Genomic DNA, 18922 nt, shown 5'->3' with positions numbered 1-18922 from the left:
ATGTTTAAAGGTTTGTCATTGCTCACAGTGGCCTTGTATTCATTAGGCATTTCCAGAATAGTATCCAGCAGTTTCTTGTGAGCTGAGCTGAATCATTTTTCTTTTAATACATGTTTAACATTCACTTGAGTATTACTTGTTATACATAACTGTGGCTCTGAAACAAAGGCTCTCCTGAAGGAGAAGAAGAGAGCCTTTAGATCAGGAAATAAGGAGGAGCTGAGAGCTGTGCAGAAGGATCTCAGAAGGAAAATCAGGGATGGAAAAAACACCAGCTACTGCAGAGCAACACCAGTGGAGTTTGGAGAAGCTTGAACTCAAGTTCAGGCCACAAAGCAAGCCCACTCTGAGACTTAGAGTAGAGTGGGTGAACAACTTGGACCACTAGAACTACCAGCATTTTCACACTACTCCTTTTTCTACCAAGCGCCTCCAAATGGCAGTTTACATCTCATTAGGCCACCTTTTGTTATGTACACGGGGCCAGTAGATCGGAATGTGTGTGGGATGGGTGTGGGGGTGGGGATGGGTTACCACTGATGACCCAGGGTCGCCAGGTGTATAAAAAGCCAGGTCACAACACATATTTCACCTTTAATAAGAACAAATTTGTAATTGAGATCCCAGATTTGGAAGAGATGTTTTGTGTTCTCCATGCTTCAGGTTCACAGCAGATGGAAGGAAACTCAAACAGCCACTAATGTAGCCTTTGTGCTGACTGTAGACTGAGGGATCTCTTCAAATTGTTGTATTCCTCCTCTTCCTCGTCACCCACTGCTTCAGATCTCGCTGTCACCATCAGACTGCAGCAGTTATGTTATTTAGCCATGAAACATGTCGTCACCCTCCCTTGATTTTTTTCAGGCTTTTCAGAAAACACAAAAAACTGAACCGAATGTTGAAAATTTAATTTAGACAAAAATAAAATTTTAAAAATGTCTTTGACCATTTTTTTAGGAGGGTGACGATATATAACCTTGTTCAGCCTGTTTGGGAATGCACTGAGATCAATAACCTAATTTCCAACGCAGATCTGGAGAAACAGCAAAAACCAACAGGACCCTACACAGCCACAGATGCTGCTCCAGAGCTAGAAGTTCTAAACCATAAAGACCAACCTGGGAAACTTGCTAAGTGTGACAGGTCCAACATAACCCCAGATACAGCCCAGCCACAGGGTGAACCAAATCTTTCAGATAATGACAACAGAGAACCAAACGCACCTCCCTCCTAAACTCACCAGCCTGCACCAACCTGACATTTCTCCTCCCTGAGTTAAATAGATGAATGGAAGTTAAGTGGTTACAAACATAAAAACCACGGGTCCACAGACAGGATCAGTGAGCTGAAATCAGCACAAAGCTACCTGAGAGGCTGTATTGAACTACTATATATAATTTAATCATTTGTCCTGACTGGTTTCACCTCAGATGTTCTTTCTCCTTTTGGTAGATTTCTCCCACCTCTGTTTTGATGCCAAGAAGAAGAAGAAGCTGCTTCAGAGAAGTGGGCTTCATGGTCTCAGTGCACAGCAACATGTGTTTTCACTGCCACAATCAAAACATTGAATAAAATCTATGTATTGTTGTTTGGAAATGTGTCACATTACTACATGCTAAGGTGTGTTATTAAAGAAAAAAATGAGTTCTATATTTCTGGTTTGATGATATCCGAAGCTTTTGATTCAAAACGTTTATTTTCCACTGCACAAAATATTTACTGTTGCACATTTATTTCTCATAGGGATTTTTTTTTTCTTTCCATATTTCAGTCTCTGGTTCTTGAGAGTCATGGCTCTGTCTGGTCTCTGACAGAGATCCTTAAAAATATTATTGGAAAGTACCTATTAATTTTACTTTCAAACAGCTTTATGTGAATGTTATCTTTTCATTTATAATTTTTAATATATTGATCACAGTGTAGTGTACCGTAGAGGCATCCAAAAATGATGAGACTGGGCTGCTTGTGTGTGATTTGGAAGGTTTGTGTCTGTCTGTGACTCTGCAGAGGTTAAAGCTGTGATCCAGTCTCAGTCTCTGACTGAAGGTTGCTGAGACTCTGCTTAGATACACAATGTGAAGTTCACAATTCTCTAAACAAATAAAATGGTAATGACAAACATGAACATCTGTACTTATTTCAGAGACATGAATGTTTACAAACATAATATTTATTTTAAGGATTGGACTTCATAAAGCGCACTGATGTTAGAGTGTGTGTTCATATTTAAATCATTTTGTAGGCTGAAATTGTAACGGTGGACCTGAGATGGTCCAGAGAAAGTAAACACATGTTAATTAGAATAATAACAACAACAGACTGAGACAGACAGCTGTGAAATGCGCACACAATGACGTCACCTCATTCACTGCTAGCTACACTGCTAGCTACATCGTATCATTCATGATCATCTATGTAAACAACGTTTAAAGAAGCCGCCACAGCTCTGCGGCTGTAACTGTTTCAAATCATATATTTTTGCTCGTTTGAACTCTGAGGATGTTTTTAAAACGGTCTTAAAAGGCTGTTTCTATGGTGGTTGTCACGGACGCCTCAGTAGCTTCTTAGGCTAACCTGGCGCGTCCGGTTCCTGCTGCTAGCTGTCTGCCGCAGGAAGGCTGCGTCCCATTTCAAAGAGCCGCCGCTCCGTCGTAACTGTGGCTCAAACACCACTTTATCCTTTAAGAAAAGGCCTTTTATAGCCATTTTGGTCGCAGTTTTGATTATAAAATAAAAGGGAAAATATAAACAAACAAAAAGCTTAACATTGAGAAGACTTGGAAGAACAATGTGACACTGATGAGAGGATAAGGCTTCCCAGGTCATTGCCAGGCCAAACCGGCTGGTGATCAGAATTATTTTAATTATTTTTTTACCCAGTTTCGCTGGCGGTGCAGCGCTCACAGCCTGTCCGAGGTCCCGGGCTGAACTTCAAGCCCAGCCCGTCCCTCCAGACAATACTCACCGCTCCACTATAATGACCGCTTTACTCTCATCTTTCTATTGTTTTTAATGGACAGTTCCGCTTACAATTACAGTTCAATGATGTGAGGATCCTTGGTACAGTATACAGCGGGCTGCTAATGAATGCGCTTCCACTATTACTGCTCCTCCTGGTGGATAAACAAGACATTACCACCATTTTCCCCAAATGCTGCTTAGGGGCGTTCCCACCAGTGGCCGGAATTCCTACGTCATTAGCGGGGGATCGCGTTTAGGCCGAGGTTCGGCCACGAATCGGCCAAGGACCGGCCAAGGTCGCGTCACGGATCGGCCGGAAATTTTCAGTGGCTGCATCTGTACATATATACACATATATACACATATATATACATATATACACATATATATACATATATACACATATACACATATACATATATACACATATACACATATATACACATATACACATATATACACACACACACACACACACATATTATATATATAATGTATATGTGTATATGCACTGCTCAAAAAAAATAAAGGGAACACTTAAACAACACAATATAACTCCAAGTAAATCAAACTTCTGTGAAATCAAACTGTCCACTTAGGAAGCAACACTGATTGACAATCAATTTCACATGCTGTTGTGCAAATGGAATAAACAACAGGTGGAAATTATTGGCAATTAGCAAGACACACTCAATAAAGGAGTGGTTCTGCAGGTGGGGACCACAGACTACTTCTCAGTACCTATGCTTTCTGGCTGATGTTTTGGTCACTTTTGAATGTTGATGGTGCTTTCACACTCGTGGTAGCATGAGACGGATTCTACAACAAGTGGCTCAGGTAGTGCAGCTCATCCAGGATGGCACATCAATGCGAGCAGTGACAAGAAGGTTTGCTGTGTCTGTCAGCGTAGTGTCCAGAGGCTGGAAGCGCTACCAGGAGACAGGCCAGTACACCAGGAGATGTGGAGGAGGCCGTAGGAGGGCAACAACCCAGCAGGAGGACCGCTACCTCCGTCTTTGTGCAAGGAGGAACAGTAGGAGCACTGCCAGAGCCCTGCAAAATGACCTCCAGCAGGCCACAATTGTGCATGTGTCTACACAAAGGGTTAGAAACCGACTCCATGAGGATAGTACGAGTGCCCGACGTCCACAGATGGGGGTTGTGCTCACAGTCCAACACCGTGCAGGATGCTTGGCATTTGCCAGAGAACACCAGGATTGGCAAATTCGACACTGGCGCCCTGTGCTTTTCACAGATGAAAGTAGGTTCACACTGAGTACATGTGACAGACGTGACAGAGTCTGGAGAAGCTGTGGAGAGTGATCTGCTGCCTGCAACATCCTTCAGCATGACCGGTTTGGCAGTGGGTCAGTAATGGTGTGGAGTGGCATTTCTTTGGAGGGCCGCACAGCCCTCCATGTGCTCGCCAGAGGTAGCATGACTGCCATTAGGTACCGAGATGAGATCCTCAGACCCCTTGTGAGACCATATGCTGGTGCGGCTGGCCCTGGGTTCCTCCTAATGCAGGACAATGCTACACCTCATGTGGCTGGAGTGTGTCAGCAGTTCCTGCAAGATGAAGGCATTGAAGCTATGGACTGGCCCGCCCGTTCCCCAGACCTGAATCCAATTGAATCATGTCTCGCTCCATCCACCAACGTTACGTTGCACCACAGACTGTCCAGGAGTTGGCAGATGCTTTAGTCCAGGTCTGGGAGGAGATCCCTCAGGAGACCATCCGCCACCTCATCAGGAGCATGCCCAGGTGTTGTAGGGAGGTCATACAGGCACTTGGAGGCCACACACAATACTGAGCCTCATTTTGACTTCTTTTAAGGACATTACATCAAAATTGGATCAGCCTGTAGTGTGTTTTTCCATTTTAATTTTGTGTTTGACTCCAAATCCAGGCCTTAATAAATCTGATTTCCATTGATGATTTTTGTGTGATTTTGTTGTCAGCACATTCAACTTTGTACAGAACAAAGTATTCAATGAGAATATTTCATTCATTCAGATCTAGGATGTGTTATTTGAGTGTTCCCTTTATTTTTTTGAGCAGTGTATATATAAAGACCCCTCCATATCTCTTCTGTGGACCCTTCTGATTCTAGAATGGCCAGAAGCATTACCAAGACAAAAAGACAAACTCTCTCTCAGGAAACATTTGAAGGATCTTGCAAAAGTACCTTCTCCAAGGTACCTTGCAGGGCTCCATATGACTGCAGTGTTTTGGGGATTTTTTTTTTTTCAAATTTGTAATAAAAGTTCACTTGGCATTAAAGAGATCAAAGTCAAGATCATTGTGACCTTTTGAGCATAACTCAAGAATTCACATGCTAATGATGGCAAATTAAATTAGTAAATTTAAAAAAGAAAAAGAAAAGCATGATGAAATTTTTTTTTCTCCAAAAGATCAAAATCAACATCAGTGGCATTATGTTTTTCAAAAACATTTTTCTGGTCATTCTTAGCTGCAGCTTCAAAATTGAGCTGAATAAAACATTAATTTGTAAGTTTGTATGTGCCCAAGTCCTGTGGCTGAACTCCACACATGATGCAGTCAGGAATTCTGTGGCATTTCACCAAATGGATAGTGTTGGTGAGGTCACTGCAGTACCTCAGAAGTACCATAAGAACCTTTTTTTTTTTTCCCACTTATCCTTTTCAGGATAATAGGTGGGGTGGAGGCTATTCCAGCTTTATAGGGAAAGAGGCAGTGATCTAGAATCACCAATTAACTTAACCTCACTAACGGCATGTCTTTGGATCAAAGCCAAAATACCTGGAGAGAACCTGCAACCTCCACACAAGAAGGCCCTGGCCAGATGGTGGTCTTGAACCAGGGATTTTCTTGGTGGGAGGCAGCAGTACTAACCACCACACCACCACACTGCCCATACTGGAAGGCTTTGAATAAAATTAGACTACTCTCATCATAATCTCTATAACAAGTATCTTGATTGGCTGTGCATCTATTTATGTACTTTACATTATATGTTTGTGAGTCAGGAAAGTAGCATTTCAGTAGTGTTGTCTTGGTTTGATGTAGGGGCTAATGTTGTGAGCTTGGTTGCATCTACCACTTTTTTGCTTCTTTTGGGAAACAAATTTAAATATGCTAGAGTGCCTATATTTTTTACTTGAGCAAAAATGGTTGAAAAAAAAAAGAACTTCAAAGAAAAGGGTATCAATAAAAAAAGAAGAAACAATACCAATGTATTCAAATGAATTTCCTTGCCTTGTTACCTTATTACCTATGGCTTTATTCCTAATATAAATTTATACATTTGCAATACAGTATCAGTGCCACAAATATATGTCTAAAATATATAAAAGCACTGTCTTGTATGTCATGTGAAGAGCTCCACAAAATAAATAAATAAACACATACATACATAATTACATATAAGTCCCTCAGCGAATCTGATGCCCTGATGTTAATACAGTATTATCCTGAAACTGTATGGTAACGGAGAGATGCAATGCACTGGATTTCAGCAAGAACTTACTGCAGCCAGCAGGCTACATGAGGAACTGCAGCAATTCTAGGTTACTGCCTGCCCATGCAGTGCACTGTTTCGTGTTTACATGCAAAATCTATCAGTTCCTCATTTACACCCCACAACAACAAAACATACTGTAGATTCAATGAGCTGAAATTAGCTTCCTTAAGATCTACAGCCATGACAGGTTTTACCAGCAATCGGAAGCAGAGCCAGTGCATCACTGAGTACAATAATCTAATGACCTGAAGCTGTAAAATCTCAAGCTTTAAAATAACTATGTTACAGAAATTTTAAGCCTACATGAAGACATAACACTTTAAAGTGTTATGTCTTCATGTATATTTAACTGGTACTGCATATAGTGCTCATAGACACATTTTCCAAAACATAAATTAAACTGAAAAATTAAATAACATGCTCAACTCATAAACAGAATTCCCCTCCTTCCATTAAAATGTCTTTTTGTATAACGTCTTTCAGTCAGTGTAATTCACGGTTGTGTCCAAAGACCTTTCTGTGGGACAAAAAAACTGGTGAAGCCAGATCTGTTATAGTAAACTCAAGGCTCCACCTAAAACACACACACACACAGCTAGCTGCTACCTCCAAAAAATAAAAATAAAAATAAATAAATTATATATATATATATATATATATATATATATATATATATATATATATATATATATATATATATATATAAATGTTTGTAAAGGCAGACTGCATGGCTAGGTGCTTGATTTTAGACACCTGTAGCAATGGAACAGGAAACAGCTGAATGCAAAGATTAAGAGCCCAGTACGTTTGTCCACACACAGTGTACATGAAACGGACTTAATTTAAAACTAACAAACTACTAGATTCTGAATTTATGTGTGTTTAGCATTTGGGTAAATTGGAATTGAGAACCTGGTGGATATTAAGAGGTTAAAATATGATATAAATCAATGCACTTGGAGGCCACAAACAATACTGAGCCTCATTTTGACTTCTTTTAAGGACATTACATCAAAATTGGATCAGCCTGTAGTGTGTTTTTCCACTTTAATTTTGTGTTTGACTCCAAATCCAGGCCTCCATTGGTTAATAAATTTGATTTCCATTGATGATTTTTGTGTGATTTTGTTGTCAGCACATTCAACTTTGTACAGAACAAAGTATTCAATGATAATATTTCATTCATTCAGATCTAGGATGTGTTATTTGAGTGTTCCCTTTATTTTTTTGGGCAGTGTATATTCAGCAACCGACTGTTCACAAGACAGCATCACTACGTTCTAAATCTGTGTAATATTAAGGACACACATGAACATCAACAGGGAGAAACAAAGAAAAACATGAACTCCAAAACTCAAACTCTATAATAAACTTCAACATCAATGCAGTAGATTAACCACACCTACATGTGGTGTTTGACAAAAACAAACTGAACTCTTTGAATGAATGAATGAATGAATGAATGAATGAATGAATGAATTAGTGAATGAATACCTTTATTACCCCCACAATGGGGAAATTACAGTCAACAGAACACCCATCCAAGAAATACAAACACAGAAATAAGCAGGGGAGGCAGGTGTCTGAGGTCATGCAGCCGTTTTACTGGCTCTACCTTTAGCAGGAAAACAGAAAGAGATACATTAGGATAGTTGGGTTAAAACAAAAATAATCTCGTACTGTGTTCATTATGAACACATGAAGTAGTCAAAGCTCAAATCCAGCTGCATCTCGATGTTATCACCACATGAAACTGTTTCTGTTTTGGCGCTAGCTTGTTTAGATGCTCACTAATTAGACTTGCAGGGTCTTTGAGCCTCTGTAATCAAAGAAACTCCAAATGGGACTCTGCTGCTTTCTCGGCAGACCGCTGCCATTACTTTTTGGATCAGCACAGTGAGCACACGCACGCATATAGCTGCCCAATGGCGCTCCCAGCTTAAATCCGTAGAGCGGAAAAAATTATTTCATATCAATCCACAACGCTTTTAAACAAAATGACAAACATGAAAAACGAAGGTCATTTTATCTATAATTTCAGTTAGTTTTAGCTAGTTTTGTAAACTTACAATACAGTTTTAGTTAGTTTCAGTTTTCATTATTTCATTTGTTTTTGTTAACTATAATAACCTTGATTCAGACTGGATGAAATAGTAAAATTGCAACTCTTAAGTTAAAAAGCCTAAAAGAACTTGTGGCTCCAATGTTGTTTAAGCAAAGGCATTTAAATCAAGCAAAATGCAGTCAACTTCTTTTCTTAGGTCTAAAGAAGATCTTTCTGTTTATTCTCGTACCTGGTCATCCAGCCAGACCACCCTGCTGTCACAGGGCACACTCTCAACAAGTCACCACTCCATCATCAGGGTAACAGAGACAATCACACACAGCTAGAACCAATTAGAATTTGTCATAGACACAAGGAAACATCAAAACTATATAACAAATCTATACAAAACAGCACCAGCCACCAAGGATGCTTGAACCCACAAGCTTCCTAATATGTGGCTACAGTGCTAACCACTGCACCACTTGCTACCCTTGTGTATGTTGTGTGTATGTTTTGTGTATGTTCACAGTTGTGGTCAGAAATTTACATTCACACATCACGGGTATGAATGTTATGGTAATTTGGGGCTTTTAATGATTTCTTTGAACTGTTATATTTCCTGGATGCAATGATTATACAGCACACATCTTTAAGAAACAAGAATTGGGTGCACAAGTTTGAATTTATTTTGGATTTTCTCAAATCCACACAGGGTCAAAACTATAAATACAGACCAAAAACAATATGCATACCCCGACTAATATTTGGTTAAATGCTTTTAGTGGCCATCAGCAAGCTTCTGGTATAATTCTGGCTGGATATTCTTGGCAGAATTAATGGAATTCATTCAAATTGGTTGGTTTCCCAGCAGGCAGCCAGCTTTTAAGCATAGTCCACAAATTTTCAATAGGATTGACACTGGGGCCATGGGAAGGCCATCCAAAAGCTTAAGGGTAGCCTGCTTTAGTCATTCCAAAACCAGTTTTGATGTGTATTTGGGATCATTGTCCTGTTATAACACCCAGTAGATTTGAGGTGAAGTTAAAGAATTTGGAGGTAGTCCTGTCCTCTTTCTTCATTATTCCACTGACTTTGTGCAATGTACCAGCACCACTGGCAGCACATCAGTCCCAGGACATACTTGACAGTTGGTACAGTGTTCATAGGTTTGGAAGGCTCACCTTTACTCTACAAACAGACCTCTTGTCATTGTAGCCAAATAATAATAATAATAATAATGCTAGAAGTTGTAATGGCTAGAAGTTGAAGGCCTTGTTGCTTTCAAAAGTTTCTTAAAGGAGTTCCAGAGGGTGGGAGCTACCACACTGAAGACTCTGAGACAATCATTGTCTTGTCTGACCATAAACCTTTTCTCCAGCAGGCATTTGGCTTGCAAATTTCAGCTGAGCTTAAAGGTGTTGATTTTGGAACGAGGACTTCTTTGTTGATCAGCACCTCTTAGCCCAGGGCAATGTGAAACTTGTTTCATAGTGGACAGTAATGCTGTTGTTCCACCAGTTTCCAGTTCATGCCAGGTTTAACTGCCATGATTATTATGTCAGTATTTTGATGTGTTTGTTATTTGGCTACATACATTTTTGTGTATGTTATTTCCTTTGAATGTTGAGGTGTCATGTTAACGCTACGAAGGAACCTCTGTTGTATGTTTACCTGCACGTTTGTTCCTCTGGGGTAACATATGAGTTTGCGCTTCCTCTGCTAGAAAGGAAGAAAGCAGGTGAAACGCGGGGAAACTTCTAAAGTCCGCTGAAAGTTTAAGTATCAGTTTAAGAAGGCATTAAAGTGCACTGCTTTTCTTTCTGAAGATTTTTTTGTTATAGAAAGAACTCATTTCCTCTTGGTTATGTGCAGCCAGCGAGTTTGTGGTGGTTGTTGAGGTGCAGGAGAGAATAAATCCATCAGTAACTAAAGAATGATGGTGTCATGTATTTCCTGAAAGGAGTGAAACCAGGCTTGAGACTTGGTGGTTCCTGGGTTGTTCCTGAGCATCCTAACCAGTTTCCTCTCATCTGAGGGTGACAGTTTACCAAGCTCTGGAAGAACAGCCAAAGTAATACATCCAAATAAATTGTACTTACATGCAGGTGTTTGAAGTGATGATCTTGGAATCTGCAGTTGTTTAGAAATGGCTTCAAGAGATATTCCCAACTTCTGTGAATTCTTCTTCCTAAGAGTTTAATCAAGTTCCTTGGATTTTCTAATTGTTCTGAGTATTGGCCAGTCTGCTACGGTCAAACAAATTATTTTTATGCTGGCAAAGAGAAACTACCAGTTGCAGTCAATCATAATACTAACGTGAAGTTAATAGGTTTTGCTCTTGTGAAGTTCAAAGACACTGTATAACATTCAGCACCACTTATTAAAATATTTAAGTGAGAGTATGTATATATTTTGAGCTTGTATGCATTTTTGACCTTGTGTGCATTAGAGAAAATCCAAGATAAATTCAAACAAATTCTTGTCAACAAATATGTATGCTGCTTAATCATTCCACACTGGAAAAAGAATAGTTCAAAGAAATTTTTTGGAGCGAGACATGATGTGATGACCAAAGCTACACAGGTTTAAATACTACTTCAAAAACCCTGGGGCAATCCGAAAAGACAGTAGAATCTAAAATGTAGAGGGAGAAACCAGGGTTGGTACTTACAGGAATAGGACATTTGACTTCTCCAGCACAGGCAGTCAAGACCAATGGGGGTGCTGTGAGAGAAGCAGTGGGCCTTGGGGAGCACCCCCCCGAAGGCCTTGATGGGTCCCAAGGTGACTCTGGCATCTAGCTGTGGAAATACATTGTTTTTATTTAATATTTTATTATTTATTATTATCATTGTTCAAAGAACTTGGCATTAATGCATATCAATCACATATAGACACACCTGGATGATATTCAAAGAAAAAAAAGAAAGAACAGCAGGAATGGGCATGCATGAAACAAAGTGTAGAGGGTTTGGGGGAAATGATTAGAAGGCCATGTAATTAACAGAAATTGAAGAAAGAAGATGCCCAGGCTTCATGTCAAAGACAAACCACAACCACAATCTTCATCATGGCACGCATCCACCCAGTGGCCAGTCCTCAGACCACCATGAACAACAGAGGCCTTCCCCTCATTTTTCACCTCCAACAGTTCTCTTGCTCTGGACTTTTTTGTGATTCTTCTCCCCATGCAGAGCCATTAAAGCTGATCTTAGGGTTCCTCCACCTGCTGAATCCCACTGTAACCCCTGAGTATCCTCATGTTTGTGTTTAGGTGGAGGCACAGTCACCCTCTACTATGGATGACAAAGAGACTAGAGCTGTGTTTAAATTCACTTTCACAGTTTGTGTCCTACATAACAGATTAAAGCTGAGTGCATTCATTAGGATTAAAATTTAGATTGGAATAACATTTCTATTCTCATGTATTATTTTATATTATTACAATAATATTAAATGAGGTTCAGTTAGCTTTACACAAAAATAGCAGGTAGAAACGTTCTCCAAAGAGCTACTTTTACTTTCTTACTTTGAGTACATTTCAGAGCCTGTACTTTTTTACTTTTTTACTCTAGTTAGTTTGAGTCATTTTGGGAACTGTTTTTATATTTTTATTTAGTACTCCTTTTATGGTTTATCCTTTTAAATTATTATTATTTTTTTATGTGTACTTGTATTTATACTTAAGTATAGAATGTCAGTGCTTTTGTCACCTCTGCTAATCAGTGCTTTGTGTTCTAAGGTAAGATAGGAAATAATTATACTGGATTATGGTGGTGGTCTCTACTTTCATACCTCACACAACTTCAGTAGCTAAGCCCTGTTCACATTACTTTTCTTTTATCACTAAATAAACATTACAATCTCTGCTGTTCTGTTCATTAAGGTATTGATCTGTAAAGCCCCCACAATAAATTAAATTATATCCCTTATTCAGTTCAGCTCAATTTTATATATATAGCACCAAATCACAACAGTCACCTCAAGTTGCTTTATATTGTAGGTAAAGACCCTACAAACCAAGCAAACCAAACAGTCGAAGCAACCCCCTATGAGCAAGCATTCAGTGACAGTGGGAAGGAAAAACTCCCTTTTAAACACGAAGAAACTGCCAGCAGAACCAGGCTCAGGGAGGGGGGGGGTCATCTGCCTCAAACAGTTGGGACAGAGGGGAGAGAGACAGGACAAAATACAGAGTGAAGTATAAACAAAGTAAATAAGGTGAATGAAAGGGAACACTCAGTGCATCATGGGAACCCCTCAGCAGGAGCCTGAAAGCTGAAGGCTCTGCCTCCCATTCTACTATGAAGTATCCTAGGAACCACTAGTAAACCAGCAGTCTGAGAGGAAAGTGCTCTGTTTGGGTGATATGATACTATAAGGTCTTTGAGCTAAGATGGGGCCTGATTATTCAAGGCCTTGTATGTGAGAAAAATAATTTTAAATTCTATTCTAGATTTAACAGAGAGCCAATGTACTGTAGAGAAGCCAATATGGGAGAAATCTGCTCTCTCTTTCTAGTCCCTGTCAGTACTCTAGCTGCAGCATTTTGGATCAGCTGAAGGCTTTTCAGGGAGCTTTTAGGACAGCCTGATAATAATGAATTACAATAGTCCACCCTAGAAGTAATATCTGCATGAACTAGCTTTTCAGCATCACTCTGAGAAAGGATGTTTCTAATTTTAGAAATATTAAGCAAATGCAAAAAATCAGTCCTACAGACTCTACTGCTTCTCTCCTCCTCTTCACAGAGAACCACAAAGAAAAATCTACCTATTCTTTGTCCAAACTTAGATGCTGACAAATAAAAATATAGTGGGAACCACCCTGATAGACAGCAACAATAGGTTAAACTGGTGCTGGATTTTGCTTTCTTTATTTTCACTTTAAGTCACACTGAAGGAACGGGTGATTGTTCAAGTGAGCTGGGACCCTCCTGGCATCTTGATTGAAGCCTGGTCAATTTTTTTTTTTTTAATTTGCATAGTTTTATAGTGATTTTCTAGCAAAGGAAAGCGATTTATGCACAGTATGCACAGCAGACATTTAACTGATGTACATAGCTTTTTTATACTGATCTAACAAATTTCTCACAAAAGTCTTCAAACTGATTTTTCTTACCTCTAAACTGATGGAACCGACTCCATATATGCTGATGTATGACTAGCTGTCTATTCTGCCCTCAGCTGCATCCAGAGGTCTAAGATTGAGACCTAGGGAGCTAGCTGAGGGTTTTATGGTCTTAGGTCTCTGAGGTGGGTCTGTCAGTCTGTCCACACTGAGTGACTGGCCCAGAAGGATAAGAGAAACAAAACTTGTCCTTGAGTGAGGATACAGAAAAATGCTGGCCTGGGACTGTTAGGTTTAGGGCTCAATGGCCTTAGGGGGCTCTCAACCAAGCTATCGCTGACCAGTGGGTGGGGCCTCATCCAGGATAGTGAATACTGATAATTAAGCATGGCTGGTGAAAAGGGACTTATAGGTAAAACAGGGTTGGCATGATTAGGCTCTGGGACTTTGGAGTCAAATAAAAATGGAGGTTGGCTTGATGTGCAGAGCTGGGTAGGTAGACTGTTATGTGGACATTTTCTTCTCTGCCCCTCAGATTTGAATTTGGGTTTGTCTGTCCACTCCCTTGCAGAACTGCCTGCTTGGAGATGGGATCAGGATGGCAAAGAGTTCTGAGGGAGAATGATGGTCCTGCATTGCTGAGTCTGTCAAGGAGCAGAATGGAGAAAAAAAATCTCCATGGTCTGCTTCAGAAGATGCATTGCTGCATTCACCATCTGGTACTGGAAGAGTTCTTTTCAGCAGCTCATCATGCTTTCTCTTTTTGGTCTTCTCCAGGGCTGTTTGGCTTCATCAGAATCCACATAAATGCTCACAGTGGCTTGCTCATCATTCTCCTTATCTATCAAACGACAATCAAAAAGGCTGAAAAGTAATTTGTGTGCTTGTACTAAGTGTCTCTGGATATTTAAGCTGTCATTGCTTCTGCATAGAGGGGAAACCACAGTTGTCTTCTTCATTCTCATAATGCACTCAGGAAATCGTTTGATATGCTGTTTGGTTCAGGATTTCACTTTTGAAAAAAAGCTCATCATCAGATACTGCATTATACTCAACAGTCATAGGACTATGGCATGTTTTACTACTGTGTTACAGCATTGATGTTACTGTGTTCACCTTTGGTTCTAAATCAGCAGTGGTTAAAGATTCCCCTTGCTGCTCAGTCTGGTGAGGGAATGGAGATGTCCCCTGAAAGGGTAACAGTATCCCTAATTTCCTGAGCAGGCCTCATGTTGTCATATTCCTTTTTTTTTTTTTCAGTTTTTAAATCCTCTGTTGTGTCAGAGTTTTCCACTAAATGCTCAGCCTCTAGAACTGGGTCTAAACTACTAGCAAGCAGGTTGATGCCATCATCAGGATATGCATACATTACTACCTTCACTTCCTGCTGTGGAGCTGGCACATAAATCCATGTGTCCTCTTTGCGCGTAACTGTATAGTTCTTTAATGATTTCCATAAGCTGTCTCTTTTGTTAGGTAAGCTTTGATGCCCTGGTTGGCTGTGGTGCATAGCGTTTTTAAATACACTAATTCCAAACCTGACACTAGTGACTTAAATGCTGTATTTTTCTCTGACCTATAACAGTCTAGACTTCCTGCTGGCAGGAAGGACTTCCTGCTGCGTTCTGTTCTGTACCGAGGTGGTATTTGTCTGTGACTGAAGGTGCTTTCCTGAAGCACCTCCAAGTCATGCAGTGGGTGTGAGCTGTTGTTCCTTATGTTGTTCAGTTTCCTTAGTCCAGCTTGTCATCCAGCTGCACTCCCAGGTACCTGTAGCTGGACACATCTTCTACCTCCATGCCTTGAATGGTGACTGGAGTGCAACACTCTTCTCTTTTCTCAGTTTTTCAAGCCCATGTGCGTGACAACAGAAACTTCACTGGGGTTTTCTATATTTCCCAAGAAGTCTTTTGATGGCTCAACCAGGGGACAAATTATGTTACTTTTACTACTTTTACAGTTGTTTTGGGCATTCAGAGCATTCCTCTGATCCTTGGTTGCTAGATAAAAACAGCATATTATCTGAGAAAGGGTAATGAGGCAGCCATTCCAATGCCTTAGCAATGTGAGACAGGAAGTGAGTTGATTTAGGTTCTTGCTCTAAAGAGCCAGACTACCCTTTGGAAAAGTTGTCTATGAATGGATTTTTCTATGATAGTATGCCCCTGATCCAAGTGAGTAGCAAGTAAATCCTGAGATCCATCTGGATTTAGCCATGGTTGTGACCTTTTAATCTGGGGCCATTTTTGTTCTGGTTGCCTCTCAGTGAGATCCACATGAGGCTGCTGACAGGAGAGGTGAGGCTAATTTAACAATCTTTTAGACTGCAGGCACCTCAGTAACATAGGTAGGTAGGTAGACAATGGAGGAACAGATTTCATTCACTGTCCCAGGGGGGGGGGGTTAATTGCCTCTGTTGTTTTGCCAATACATTCAAAGTCCTCCTCCTGGAAGCAGACACCTGACACCCATGCCTTATCCTGGGGCTTTGTTACAGTAGTATAAACCTGAGGGCACATCATTGACAGTCCTTTGCTGGGCCTCTCTTTGCACAGAGTTTGTGAGCAGCAAATATCCAACTTCTATGCAAATACACTGATTTGTTTATTATTGTACCTATCAACTGTGACTTTGTATTCTGTGATGCATGAATTGGCTTGTTTGGAGCTGCAATTTCTGCGTACTTCATTTTAGCCTGGGAGTATGGGGGCATAGAAATACTGTCAGATATTTACGTATTCTTACATCAGTGAAGGTAGGAACTGCTACATCAGTACAATTACTCTTCATTTCATGATGTGTTTTATCACAATAGGCCTCCACACTCTCACATAAGTCCCTTTTGTCTTTACTGTGCACTTTTCCAGCTTGTATTTTCCTCTTCTCACTGATTATACCCTCTAAATATTTTCTCTGTTGATGATATTTATCATTAGAAAAACTGTTACATTTTGAAAACTTTTTTTTTTCTACAGAGAAAGTGCTGAGTAGTTCAAGATTGTGTACTTCTACATCCTCAACATAACATATTTCAAATTTTTCGCCATGTGTTTTCTCTTTTCTTTCTAAACCTGTGTTTCTGGCATTTGACTGTGTCTTGTGTTAATGCACGTAATGCTACTGCATCGCTACACTGTTGTTCTCTGTGGCATCTATATGTATCACACAAGTTTCTGAGTCTTTATAGGTTGTGATTGTTTTCCTTGGATTGCTCAAGCAATGTCAATTCTTGAGTGTACGAAGTGTTTACCTTTGCATCAGATGTTTTGTGTTGCTTTTGAATATGTGAATTATATGGCGTTGTGCTGCCTGTGACAGCAGCTTGTAAACTGCCTTGCTCTTGGTGCAAGTCAAATTTCAGTTTCTCTGTACTTGGATGGGGTTGGATCTCAACTGAACAAAGGTCTCTATTGCTGAGTTTCAAAAGAATATTAGGTTCCACACAGTTTTCTGGGCTTTTTCTCCTGCTACAAATAAATGGTCTGACATGACTCTCTGTGACATCTCTGTGGCTGTCCCTGGCTGAGACCGACTCTCTGCGTCGGGCCTTACTGTCCCCACTGCAGAGGCTGCCTCCCATTGTTTGCTGAAAAATGTAGGTATCCTCCAGGCATCCTCCAGTCCCAGCAAAGCTCCAGTCTTCTCCATCTGGTATCAAATCTAATAGGTTGTTGGTGTGCCATAAGCAGGTGTCAAAATCCTCATTAAATGTTTCCCCACTTCCTTTGCTTCGCTCACACCATTCCAGGGACTCAGCACCAAAATCCCCCTTCTCCAAAACCAATTCTTCATAGAGGCTTGGGGAGTCTTCAAGGGCTTCTTGTGCCTGTGGAGATATTAAAGATGATAAGCTTTAGGCTGTGCAGGAAGAAATTTTCTCAAAGATAAAGGTGTGTGTACATCTCCCCCTAAATAGAATACAGATCTATCTATCCAAGATCCTGTGGGACTTCCAGATACAGCTAGATTAATCTATCTAGATCTATCTATTCCCAGATCCTGTGGGACTTCTAGATACGGACGGATGGATCTTTTCTGCAACTCTGATAATTGGCTAACTTTCCCACCATGGTGATTTTAAGTCCTTTAAGTCCTGTAAGTTGCGAGGTGGGGCCTGCATGGATCTGACTTGTAGGGAGAGCCCTGAAGATGACCCAAGGTCCGGATGTCCTGCCACAGCCACCACCCATAAAAACATTGACCATGTTCACCACATGGTGATGCATGACAAGACGTTTAACTGTTAATCAGACACTTAATGCTGTAGGTATCTCCCATGACCGAGTTGAGAACAAATTTGGCATGTCAAAGGTTTCCGCTCGGTGGGCGCACAATTTTTGTTTTTTGTTTTTTTATTAGGGCCTCAGAGAAAAAAAACAATCTGACAGGTACCCCAGCCATGCAGGATGAACAGGCAAGAAACTGGAAAAACAAACAAAAAAAATCATTTATGCTATCTGCTACAGGCTGGGGTATCTGTTGGTTGGTGGTGTTTTAATACATCATTGGCCCTCTTTTTTTTGTGTGTGTGTGTGTGGGGGGGGGGGGGGGGGGTGCATGCACACATGTGTGTGCTCATGCTTGCATGTCCCTGTGCACATACGTGCCCATGTTCATGCTCTTGTGAAGGCATGCATGTGCTCCCTTCCAAATTTAACGTAGTGATCCCAACTCATCATAAGATTTTTATTTTCTTCCCCTTTACAAAAAAGAAAGAAAGAAAGAATAAAATAAACAAGAATGAAAGCACCTCAGTGACAACCTACATCCAGATCCCTAAACAAGGACAAAGAGTATCAGAAACTAAATCAGTCAGAGTCCAAACATCACAACACAGGATGGCAACAAGAACCCAAGTGTCAGTAACCTGCATTAAAGGCCAAGAAGCAGTAGAAACCCCTGTGCCAGGGCAGAAACATGCAGGAATGTCTACATCAGTGTCTGAGGGTCTCTACAAAGCCAACAGAGGCTGAGAGCGCAACCCAGTCCCACCCGTGCGGCACAGGCACCCAGAAAAGGAGCCCAAAGCATCACATGAACTGAGGGACTGAACAGACCCAAGAACCCAGGAGGCACAGCAGCCAGGACAACCTGGACGCCCAGACTCAGCCCCAGCAGCACAGGACAACCCGGCCCACAGGATGCCCCCCCCAAGCCCCCCCACACTCACCGCCCTTGCCACCCCCCGATAGAGCAAAGGGCGCCCACCCCGCCCCAGAGAGCCAGGGACAGGGGCAGGGCAACAGGCCCACAGGGTAGACGACAAGCCTGCACCACACGGGCACCCCCAGTGAGGGGGGAGGAGAGCAGATAAATGGAGAGATTGCGGAGCAGGGGA

The 18922-nt window shown here is 41.0% G+C and overlaps 1 protein-coding gene across 1 annotated transcript in view; it reads right to left on the bottom strand.

The window, feature by feature from the left end:
- LOC115799372 (Rho guanine nucleotide exchange factor (GEF) 4) overlaps nucleotides 1–18922 on the bottom strand; it is a 186080-nt gene that overhangs the window by 126756 nt on the left and 40402 nt on the right. Inside the window, exons 5-6 of the mRNA XM_030756499.1 lie at nucleotides 16835–17410; nucleotides 11186–11315 (exon numbers count right to left, since the gene is read on the bottom strand). Coding sequence (XP_030612359.1) covers nucleotides 11186–11315; nucleotides 16835–17410 — 706 coding nt within the window. The remainder of the gene's footprint in view (nucleotides 1–11185; nucleotides 11316–16834; nucleotides 17411–18922) is intronic.

Source organism: Archocentrus centrarchus, chromosome 20 (assembly GCF_007364275.1).
Source record: "Archocentrus centrarchus isolate MPI-CPG fArcCen1 chromosome 20, fArcCen1, whole genome shotgun sequence".
NCBI classification, from domain to species: domain Eukaryota; kingdom Metazoa; phylum Chordata; class Actinopteri; order Cichliformes; family Cichlidae; genus Archocentrus; species Archocentrus centrarchus.
The sequence above is the reverse complement of the archived record's forward strand: the minus strand, read 5'-3'. Positions and strand labels throughout refer to the sequence as shown.